General features: G+C 40.7%; 1 protein-coding gene across 1 annotated transcript; it reads right to left on the reverse strand.

Annotated features, from left to right (window-relative positions):
- Positions 1 to 4,048: 4,048 nt before the first annotated feature.
- Positions 4,049 to 6,356, reverse strand: LOC124115968 (sigma intracellular receptor 2-like). The gene is made up of 3 exons (XM_046477153.2): positions 6,212 to 6,356; positions 5,480 to 5,630; positions 4,049 to 4,662 (listed from the first exon to the last, which is right to left on the reverse strand). The coding sequence occupies exons 1-3, from the start codon at positions 6,326 to 6,328 to the stop codon at positions 4,409 to 4,411; spliced, it is 522 nt and encodes a 173-aa protein (XP_046333109.1). The 5' UTR covers positions 6,329 to 6,356; the 3' UTR covers positions 4,049 to 4,408.
- Positions 6,357 to 12,979: the final 6,623 nt, after the last annotated feature.

Below are 12,979 nucleotides of genomic sequence, written 5' to 3' on the forward strand. Positions count from 1 at the left end.
CAAGCTGATACTGTGATACATCTCACTATACATCGAGCTGATACTGTGATACATCTCACTATACATCAAGAAGACACTGTGATACATCTCACTATACATCAAGCTGACACTGTGATACATCTCACTATACATCAAGCTGATACTGTGATACATCTCACTATACATCAAGCTGACACTGTGATACATCTCACTATACATCAAGATGACACTGTGATACATCTCACTATACATCGAGCTGATACTGTCATACATCTCACTTGACATCAAGCTGACACTGTGATACATCTCACTATAAATCGAGCTGATACTGTGATACATCTCACTATACATCAAGCTGACACTGTGATACATCTCAATTGACATCAAGCTGACACTGTGATACATCTCACTATAAATCGAGCTGATACTGTGATACATCTCACTATACATCAAGCTGACACTGTGATACATCTCACTTGACATCAAGCTGACTTTGTGACATATCTCACTATACATCAAGCTGACACTGTGATATATCTCACTATACATCAAGCTGACTTTGTGACATATCTCACTATACATCAAGCTGACTTTGTGACATATCTCACTATACATCAAGCTGAGACTGTGATATATCTCACTATATATCAAGCTGACTGTGTGACATATCTCACTATACATCAAGCTGATACTGTGATATATCTCACTATACATCAAGATGACACTGTGATATATCTCACTATACATCGAGCTGACACTGTGATACATCTCACTATATATCAAGCTGACTGTGTGATATATCTCACTATACATCAAGATGACACTGTGATATATCTCCCTTGACATCAAGCTGACACTGTGATACATCTCACTATATATCAAGCTGACTGTGTGATATATCTCACTATACATCAAGATGACACTGTGATACATCTCACTATACATCAAGCTGACTTTGTGACATATCTCACTATACATCAAGCTGACTTTGTGACATATCTCACTATACATCAAGCTGAGACTGTGATATATCTCACTATATATCAAGCTGACTGTGTGACATATCTCACTATACATCAAGCTGATACTGTGATATATCTCACTATACATCAAGATGACACTGTGATATATCTCACTATACATCGAGCTGACACTGTGATACATCTCACTATATATCAAGCTGACTGTGTGATACATCTCACTATATATCAAGCTGATACTGTGATACATCTCACTTGACATCAAGCTGACACTGTGATACATCTCACTTGACATCAAGCTGACTTTGTGACATATCTCACTATACATCAAGCTGACACTGTGATATATCTCACTATACATCAAGCTGACTTTGTGACATATCTCACTATACATCAAGCTGACTTTGTGACATATCTCACTATACATCAAGCTGAGACTGTGATATATCTCACTATATATCAAGCTGACTGTGTGACATATCTCACTATACATCAAGCTGATACTGTGATATATCTCACTATACATCAAGATGACACTGTGATATATCTCACTATACATCGAGCTGACACTGTGATACATCTCACTATATATCAAGCTGACTGTGTGATACATCTCACTATATATCAAGCTGACTGTGTGATATATCTCACTATACATCAAGCTGACACTGTGATACATCTCACTATACATCGAGCTGACACTGTGATACATCTCACTATACATCGAGCTGACACTGTGACATATCTCACTTGACATCAAGATGACACTGTGATACATCTCACTTGACATCAAGCTGACACTGTGATACATCTCACTATACATCGAGCTGACACTGTGATACATCTCACTATACATCAAGCTGACTTTGTGACATATCTCACGAGACATCAAGCTGACACTGTGATACATCTCACTATACATCGAGCTGACACTGTGATACATCTCACTATACATCAAGCTGACACTGTGATATATCTCACTATACATCAAGCTGGCACTGTGATATATCTCACTATACATCAAGCTGACACTGTGATATATCTCACTATACATCAAGCAAACACTCCGTGACATATCTCACTATACATCAAGCTGATACTGTGATACATCTCACTATAATTCGAGCTGATACTGTGATACATCTCACTTGACATCAAGCTGACACTGTGAGACATCTCACTATAAATCGAGCGGATACTGTGATACATCTCACTATACATCAAGCTGACACTGTGATATATCTCACTATACATCAAGCTGACACTGTGATATATCTCACTATACATCAAGCTGACACTGTGATATATCTCACTATACATCAAGCTGACTTTGTGACATATCTCACTATACATCAAGCTGACACTGTGATATATCTCACTTGACATCAAGCTGACACTGTGATATATCTCACTATATATCAAGCTGACTGTGTGACATATCTCACTTGACATCAAGATGACTCTGTGATACATCTCACTATACATCAAGCTGACACTGTGATACATCTCACTATACATCGAGCTGACACTGTGATACATCTCACTATACATCGAGTTGACACTGTGAAATATCTCACTTGACATCAAGATGACACTGTGATACATCTCACTTGACATCAAGCTGACACTGTGATACATCTCACTATACATCGAACTGACACTGTGATACATCTCACTATACATCAAGCTGACACTGTGATATATCTCACTTTACATCAAGCTGACACTGTGACATATCTCACTTGACATCAAGCTGACACTGTGATATATCTCACTATACATCAAGCTGACACTGTGATATATCTCACTATACATCAAGCTGATACTGTGATACATCTCACTATACATCAAGCTGACACTGTGACATATCTCACTTGACATCAAGCTGATACTGTGATACATCTCACTTTACATCAAGCTGACACTGTGATACATCTCACTATACATCAAGCTGACACTGTGATATATCTCACTTGACATCAAGCTGACGCTGTGACATATCTCACTTGACATCAAGCTGACACTGTGATACATCTCACTATACATCAAGCTGACACTGTGATATATCTCACTTTACATCAAGCTGACACTGTGACATATCTCACTTGACATCAAGCTGACACTGTGATATATCTCACTATACATCAAGCTGACACTGTGATATATCTCACTATACATCAAGCTGATACCGTGATACATCTCACTTGACATCAAGATGACACTGTGATACATCTCACTATACATCAAGCTGACACTGTGATACATCTCACTATACATCGAGCTGACACTGTGATACATCTCACTATACATCGAGCTGACACTGTGACATATCTCACTTGACATCAAGATGACACTGTGATATATCTCACTTGACATCAAGCTGACACTGTGATATATCTCACTAAACATCAAGCTGACACTGTGATACATCTCACTATAAATCGAGCTGATACTGTGATATATCTCACTATACATCAAGCTGACACTGTGATATATCTCACTATACATCAAGCTGACTTTGTGACATATCTCACTATACATCAAGCTGACACTGTGATACATCTCACTATACATCAAGCTGACACTGTGACATATCTCACGAGACATCAAGCTGACACTGTGATATATCTCACTATACATCAAACTGACTTTGTGACATATCTCACTTGACATCAAGCTGACTTTGTGACATATCTCACTTGACATCAAGCTGACTTTGTGACATATCTCACTATACATCAAGCTGACACTGTGATATATCTCACTATACATCGAGCTGACACTGTGATACATCTCACTATACATCAAGCTGACACTGTGGCATATCTCGCGAGACATCAAGCTGACTTTGTGACATATCTCACTGTACATCAAGCTGACTTTGTGACATATCTCACTATACATCAAGCTGACTTTGTGACATATCTCACGAGACATCAAGCCGACTTTGTGACATATCTCACTATACATCAAGCTGACACTGTGATATATCTCACTATACATCGAGCTGACACTGTGATATATCTCACTATACATCAAGCTGACACTGTGATATATCTCACTATACATCAAGCTGACACTGTGATATATCTCACTATACATCGAGCTGACACTGTGATATATCTCACTATACATCAAGCTGACACTGTGACATATCTCACGAGACATCAAGCTGACACTGTGACATATCTCACTATAAATCAAGCTGACACTGTAACATATCTCACGAGACATCAAGATGACACTGTGGTACATCTCACTGTACATCAAGCAAACACTCCGTGACATTTGTAATAGTCGTAGAGATATGACCACGCCCATTCCATCAGACTGGTTCACAGTTCCTTACATCAACAGCACAGAGAAGCCATTATCTTCTTCCCCTTGAAACTCTAAACTGACCACTCGATGACTACCTCCAACTGATGCTGGTGTTTCCAGCCACTGCCTCAGTTGGTCTTCTCCTTGTCTCTGTTGTACGCTGAGCTGAAGCACGTGTCGAGGATGTTGAGGACGCACACCACGAAGAAGAAGCCGTACACGCAGATCAGCCGCATCCTCTCCGTGACGTCACGTGGCCCCGCCACCTTGTACAAGGTAAAGTCGTGCAGCCACGTGGTGAAGATGATGGCGAGGACAGACGTTGCAGTGTGGACGCTGTACATCAACGACGGTAGCCGTATCCAGGGGCAACGCCGCACACCTGTGTGAGTGTGTAAGTGAGTTAATGAATGCGGATGAGCTATAATATAAACCTTTATGTGGCGGTCTGTTTCTCTGTCTCTTCTCTAGTATACTTATCATACTTATTAGTTAAATATTATTCATTATATATTATAAAATAATTACTCAATTATTAATGCGAAAAGATACCATCAACCTATAAACCACATTGTCTCACCCAATTTGTAAAATCATTTGGAGGGTCTAATTTATAAATTTCTTCGTAAATGGAACGGATATTGTCTTATCACATCTATTTTTCACATTCTGGTAACCGAATGCAAGGCGTGACGCGTGCTTGTTTGGATAAAGGTTACATTGTTTAGGATGCCATCTGAAGAATACTCAATACATTGAGAAGTGAGGTGAAATGGGGATTAACGTCGCGTCCTAGTTATTGCACTTATATAGCGACGTGCATGCACGTGTGTGTGGCTGCTTCTTCTAGTCCAGACTGATGCCGATTAATAGTGCTAGCTCACTGAGATACCATGTTGTAGTTTAACATGAATACCCCACTCAGACACAGCATACTGACTCCGAGCCGACCAGTCCTTGTTTTAGACCCTTAATGCCGAACGCTATACAGGGTAACAACAAGGACCATCTTTTAATATCTTATGACGATCCGGGTATGACGCGGCCGGGGATCGAGCGGACGCTCTACCACTCGACCACGGAGGCGGTCTAATCAATACATAATTTATTATAAATCAATAGTTGCACAATCGATAACTGACTTGTGATGGGGAGGAATTACGACACAGTTACATCATGAGATTAACATCGAGACTTACCATAGAAATACGCATATGCTGCAATGAAGAAAAAGGGTAATTCTAGGGAGAACTCAACCGCACACGTGGCCATAAACCAAGGGAAAGAACTCGGGTCCGCCAAGAAGGGATCACGGAAATCTTCGAGGTAGGAAACCCACATATTTTTCAACTGGAAAGCAGGAAAGATTGATAAACAACATATATGAGATAAAAAATACCCTCATTTCAATTTAGTGAGTGATTGAGTGAGTATGCTTTTAGGCGGCTTTTAGCAATGTTCTAGCAATATCATGGCGGGGGACACCAGATATGGGCTTCACACACTGTACCCAAGTGGGCAATCGATCCCGGGTCTTCGATGTGACGAGCCTGGTGGTTTTAAATAACCCCCAGACTACCCCGCCGCCCTTTTTTCATTTCAATGGTATTAAATAGTTTGCATATTTCGAAAAGTAGAACCAAAACATTTAAGCGGACATTTTCCACCTGTGTTTGGTAGGGTTTTGGTCTGGTGACAGGGCTGGCAACTCCATGCGATCACTGGGCTCCAGCTCTACGTAGGCAGCAACGACCCTGGCGTGATGAGGTCGTGCACAATGGACGCTGAGTATGAATACACCAACAGGAGGGACTACTTTTATCTGTCACACACCACACACACACGCTCTCTCTCTCTTCCCCCAAGCCACTTGCAAACCTCTAGGACCATGCAACCCCCTCCAGAGTCCCCCCCCCCCTCTCAGTACTCACCCACTGCGGGTAGACCCAGGGCGGGAACAGCGCCTGTGAGTTGAACAACACGGTGGTGGGGATGTGGAAACCGAAGTAGCCACAGAAGACCACGTCCAGTACCAGCCTGAGACCCATGCCGACTGACGCGTATTGGGGGCGACTCGCTTCCTCGCCCAAGTAGGGGAAACTGGGCCAGTGATGGCGGATGTCGTGGATGAGTGCACGGCCCTGACTGTACCAGGATGTAGTTCACATCTCACGCCTGCCCTCAAGTACGTGTGTCTATGTAGTTCAGTTGAAAATATTATGTTATATGATGATGTCTGGTGGTGGATTTTGTCGTGGTTTAATTTAGTACTCCCAAAATTACTGAGTACCCCCCTAACACACACACACACACACACACACACACACACACACACACACACACACACACACACACACACACACACACACACACACCATACAGCACATCATATCATGGTGAACGTACGGTTTCTTTTCTAAACATCAACTGTGTCATCATATGTGGTTGTCTTATAGTTTCTGTAAACTAAGTAAGGCCATTTTTGATTAGTTGAGTAGTGAACATGCTTTTCATGCTACATACATAACCCTAACCCTAACCCTAACCCTAACTCTAACCCTAAGCCTAACTCTAACCCTAACCCTAACCCTAACCCTAACCCTAACTCTGTGACATCAGGAGGGGGGGCATCTTTGCTTTGCAGGGGAAGTTGTGGGAAACAATAGGTTCTGGTCAGTTAAGTTTGTTTTAGAAAAGCTGTTTTATAATAAATAAAAAATATTAATAAAATTGTTGTAATGATACTTTAATCGTTCATAACAGAACTTTGACTATTTCATGTGTGTAGTAGGGAACAGAACAACTGATGATACCGAATAACGTTGGACGGTTCTGTATGTGCAGCTGCTTTTTGTACTATTTGGTGTGTTTAATATACTGTAGGTTTTATGTACTGGCAGTGGGTGACCAGGTAAATACCTGCTCGTGAGACCACGTGGTTCAGCCGATAGCTTGTAATCATAAATGAATAGATGTCAGTCATTAAATTCATAATATGGTAAAGTTCAGTATAGAAACACATTGTGCTAATATTTCTATTGTAATGTACCAGTTACTTGCTCTTCAATTTCTGTTAATGTTTTGCATCTTTTAATGTATTTGTGATATTTTATGTTGTATGTTCTATACAAGTGTAAACAATATAACCGCAATCCATTATTTGCAAGCGACTATGATCGTAGATATATCTGTGAAGGTCAGTTACAGCTGGTTTACTGATTGTTACATAGGGTGGACATACATTCGAATCCATATGCATTCATTGTGAGAATATTGATAAAGAGGTCTGTATATGTCCGTAAATAAGTGGTTAGACGATTATCAGGTTCATAATATGTACAGTAAGAACATTTACATATGTATATACTCTCCAATAAATGAGACGCAAAAGTAGTATGAACTGTGATTGATTTGTGTGGAAAGAATGACGTGCTGCAGACACTTGGTGAAAAGATGGAAAAATCGCAAAAACACAACCACGTGAGAACCTGGCGCCGAAACACACCAACATGACATGAACGTGCAAGATCATTTGTTGGGCTATTAAAACGTTGAGTTTTCACTTGCTGCCATCACACTCTTACAGCATGTGAACAGCGAAAACTTACCACGACTGACACGCGGCCTTCGTCAAGGAGATCCCTTATCACCGTATTTTTTACATTTTGCGTTGAACTTTGGGGTATACTGATCTGAAAAATGAAAACATTAGGGTATAAATCTTGATAATATTCAATTTTTGTCACAATTCGCTGATGATACACATTAACACTAGATGGTACAGAAAATGTCTCTCTGCTGTGGTTTATGTTGTGCGTGCTGTGTTTAATGTTCTGCAGTTTTTCGCGCGTTTTTCTGGGTTAAGAATTAATATGGAGAAGACCAAAATAATTAGGATTGGCTCAAAAAGATCAAAACACAAACTATGTAAAGAGTGAAAAGTACAAACAGAATTTAAACTGTTAGGGATACTTTTCGATATCGACCTACAATATATGGTGCAAAGGAAAACTGCGACGACAAAATAAATATGATACAAAAAAGAAACGAATGCCTGGCAGGTTCGAACACTCACGCCTATTGGAGAAATACGGTATTGAAATCCCTATTGTTAATTAAATTAAACCACGTCCTCTCGGTATTGCCGCACCCATCAACTGAATCCACTGAATATCTACAAACATTATGCCTTTTTTATTTGGAATGGTAAACCGGACAAAGTAAGACGAGATATAATGACCTGTATCCCAAAACACAGGGGAGTTACGGTATCAAAAATTAAAAACTATCGCTGCCCAAAACGTTAGATGGATTAGTTGGTTAATATTTAATAATCAAGAGTAGGCTGTTCTTTTTATTTTAAACATCCAGTGGCGGCATCCAATTGTTCCCCAGTCGGGTTACATCTCATAAACAAGGATTTTATTAATATAACTTCCGTTAATATTGTAATATATGAATGTTTTTCATACCTCCATGAACCAAAAAAAATATACAGTCAATGCTTATAATTAAATTCGACAACGTAAAACATGTTTTATCTACAATAGTTTAACCCCAAACAGTTCAAAACATATATCAAAACAGACAAAAATGACGACATTGATAAACATTCAAGGTGTAGGAATACATACAGTGGCGTGACATGAATCAGGTGATCGTTTAATTTATGCACATAACTTGACACGCCTACACAGTCAGTAGCCAATCAACGGAGGGTGGGATTAAAACAATGTTCATTGGACCCGTCAATTAAGGCAAGAGGCGAAAAGAACTGCAACAGTCAGACTGTAACGAACCGGAAGAAATATGTCCGAGAGAAGGCGGCTGTTTCAAATAACATGGTCATTTACTGCGTGATTCAAACATTACTTCCCTGATAACGGTAAAACACAGTTGGAGAAATGCTAGTTAGAAATGAAACCCGAAGACATGAAAGTTGAACCGAGGCGAGCGGGAAAAAAGACAGGCGAGCGAGCCTGCACGTTTGCTGTTTCATTCATTCTCGGCCTTCGGTTTCAAAGAGTAGTTTGGACAATGAATATGCACGAAAGTCGTTAAATGTCCTGTGCATGACGATACATGTGAGCAGAAAGGGAAATCCCTCGACTGTAATATTGGGTTTCCCCGACATTCCGCGCAGTAATAAAAGTAGTGCGCCGCGGTGGGCGTGGCCTAATTTTTTACATTCATTGGGAAATGAATGCAATAACACGTGACCAATTCAGCTAATCAGACTGCAGGAATTGCCATGAACACAACGAAAATTTAATTATTTGTGATTTAATGCGTAGCTATCATATATAATGATATAAAAATAGGAGAGAAATCGGTTACATGTAACCATTGGTATGAAAAAATACTTATCTCTGTTAACGATTTGATAAATGAAAAAGTTTTTTCCCCTATACTTTACAAGAATTAATGAACACATTTTGTTAGATACACATTTTCTGATACATGAATGCATTAAGAAAGCTATTGATGAATTAAAATGCTTAACTTTAGACATTATAGTGAGTGAGTGAGTTTGGTTTTACGCCGCTTTTAGCAATATTCCAGCAATATCACGGCGGGAGACACCAGAAATGGGCTTCACACATTGTACCCATGTCGGGAATCGATCCCGGGTCTTCAGCGTGACGGGCTAACGCTTTAACCACAAGGCTACCCGACCGCCCCTTTAGACATTATAAAGGAACGCTTGCCAATCCTATATTTCCTTACGTACTATTTGTTTTTAAAAAAAGAGGTACGGGTAAATACTACAAAATTCTCAAAAATAACTCAAGTTTTACTAGACTACCTTATCGGAAAGAATTGAAGATATGCCCCTTAAACATGTTAGAGATAACGAGGGGGGAATTTTCAATTTTATACCATATAAATATACACTGAGTTCAGATTTGATTTGGATACAATATAGCATTTGGCACAATATATTGCCAACACGAAATTGTCTTTACATGATAAGATATATTGACTCACCCAAGTAAACATTCACTTAAAACTATAGAAAACCTGTTTTGGGACTGTTATGATTTTGCTGCTAGTGTTCTTAGTGCTGTAAAGGTAGTGTAACCATGCTGTTAATGGTATGAGTTTTCTAAAATACTGTTGGAAATACTAGAAAAAAGCTTTTCTCCTAAATACAAGATAGAATGTTTCACAGACAGTTACTATGAAATATCGAGTAACCATCTATCTACCTACCTGCGGTTTGAAATATTTCAGTCAAAAGGAGTCATATCGACAAGTTTACAGGAGGTGAGGTGAGGTGAAATTGGGTTTAACGTCGCGTCCAAGATTATTGCACTTATATAGCGACGTGCATGCACGTGTATGTGTGTGTGTGTGGCTGCTTGTACTAGTCCGGACTGATGCCGATTTATAGTGCTTGCTCACTGAGATACCATGCCGCAGTTTAACATGAATACCCCACTCAGACACAGTATACTGACTCCGAGCCGACCAGTCCTTGTTTTAGCCCCTTAATGCCGAGCGCCAGACAGGGTAACAACAAGTACAATCTTTTAACGTCTTTTTGTATGACGCGGCCCGGGATCGAACCCTGGACCTTCCGCTCTCCGGGCGGACGCTCTACCATAAGACCACGGAGGCGGTCAAGTTTACAGGAGAAACATTTGAACGAAAACAGGAAGTTCAGATTAAAAGTCCAATTTGCAAACTCTGAAACGGACAATAGAAATATGCGCTCCGTTATAATAATAAAGAGAATAATGTCCTCATAAAACATCTGATCCATGAATACACAAAAGTCAATTGGAGAATTTAAGATGTGCATGTTAGAAAATAACAAAACGACGCTGCATTTGTTTTGTCAACACTGCTCCCATGATGCATGCTGCCTTCCCTGTGCAAAGTCCGTAGTCCGCAGTAGGAAACGTATACAGGATCTTTACACTTGTGAAAGATGGAGGGAATCCATTTATTTCTTTAGATAGGGTGTATTACCGAGCTGCCCAAGATGTCATGTGTGCTTAATAAAACAAAGAAGGTAGGGGTCGTCTCAAAAACAAACCAGGACAGTGAAAGGACATTCGATAGCTTTGATACAGGGGTGATTACGCGTCAACTGCACAAGCGTCATGAGCAGAAGGATATCTGACATCTTGCAATGACCATCAGACCATCTTAAGCGGCAGTTCAACACATGGAGACAAATCACCTGACTAAGAAACCAGTTAAGTACAAGACAGATTTCCTGGCGGCGCAACACGGTCACGTTGTCTTCCGTACGCCAGTCAGACACTGAGAGTTCAACCATATTGAGCTTATCTTGACTATCGTTAAAGAGTTCAAGGCACGACATGACAACGTTCAAACTGACCCATGTCAAAGGGTTGATCAGCCACACCAGATGCATGGCAAAAGACTGAAGATCACGTACTTGAGATAGAACGTCAGTTCCACCAAAATTACGGCGTATATATCAGCCTTGTTGCACCAGTTGTCATACCTTTGGGCGATAGTACAGATCTTTATACGCCATCAGCTGAGTCAGATACTGGCTAAAGACATCATCCGTAGACCAACACATACTTCTCCAACTCCAACTTCCAATACTCTTCCCGTTTCATAGCATATAACTTTTCTATGTCATAACTGCCGCCCCTGTGAACGCATATCTCAATAAAGTACAATGACAGCAATATATTGAGACCATCCCCGTAAGCATGCACGGGCCGGTATGAGGTCATCACCTCGGGACTGGTGTTAAGGAATTACCGCAGGCAATAGGCCGTTTCATACATGCGTTTCAAAGTTTATCGTCATTTTACCTGTTAAAGTACCTTTTGAGGCTAAGCATTGTGTCTCTTAGGATAGGCTAGATCAGGTAGATTTGCGTTATTTTGATATATGCTATTTACAAAGCTCCTTTGTTCGTATTTATTAAATGAAGCCAGAAAAAAACATGTTTCTAGCATTTCCGACAGTACTTAGTTAAACATATAATTTACAGATGTAGTACAAAAGACGTCTTGCCTGTTTTCGTACAAATCAAGAAAACAATTGTCAGGTACTATAACAGGACAACAAGCCTGACTCTTTCCTCTCTTACTGGGCACTTATGCATACACTTCTCAACCAGTAAGTTTTCTAAAATAATAAATAAATCTTATCTTTTCTGTATCTGACTTTCTAAGTGTGCCTACAAGATGTCGCCTTCCTACTGTTGTGTCGGGTCTGTGCCTACACGATGTCGCCTTCCTACTGTTGTGTCGGGTCTGTGCCTACAAGATGGCGCCTTCCTACTGTTGTGTCGGGTCTGTGCCTACAAGATGGCGCCTTTCTACTGTTGTGTCGGGTCTGTGCCTACAAGATGGCGCCTTCCTACTGTTGTGTCGGGTCTGTGCCTACAAGATGTCGCCTTCCACTGTTGTGTCGGGTCTGTGCCTACAAGATGTCGCCTTCCACTGTTGTGTCGGGTCTGTGCCTACGGGATGTCGCCTTCCACTATTGTGTCGGGTCTGTCAAGTGTTGTGCCGGGTCTGTGCCTACACGATAGCGCCTTCCACTGTTGTGTTGGTTCTGTGCCTACAAGATGGCGCCTTCCACTGTTGTGTCGGGTCTGAGCCTACGGGATGGCGCCTTCCACTGTTGTGTCGGGTCTGTGCCTACAAGATGTCGCCTTCCTACTGTTGTGTCGGGTCTGTGCCTACACGATGTCGCCTTCC

This window comes from Haliotis rufescens, unplaced genomic scaffold, assembly GCF_023055435.1.
Source record: "Haliotis rufescens isolate VD_foot unplaced genomic scaffold, xgHalRufe1.0.p SCAF_56, whole genome shotgun sequence".
Lineage (NCBI taxonomy): Eukaryota > Metazoa > Mollusca > Gastropoda > Lepetellida > Haliotidae > Haliotis > Haliotis rufescens.

Coding starts and splice junctions, on each gene's coding strand:
- LOC124115968 (XM_046477153.2), bottom strand. CDS start 6,328: ATGGGTCTCAGGCTGGTACTGGACGTGGTCTTCTGTGGCTACTTCGGT. Junction 5,631..6,211: donor CCTGGGTCTACCCGCAGTGG/GTGAGTACTGAG, acceptor CCTGCTTTCCAG/TTGAAAAATATGTGGGTTTC. Junction 4,663..5,479: donor AGCATATGCGTATTTCTATG/GTAAGTCTCGAT, acceptor ACACTCACACAG/GTGTGCGGCGTTGCCCCTGG.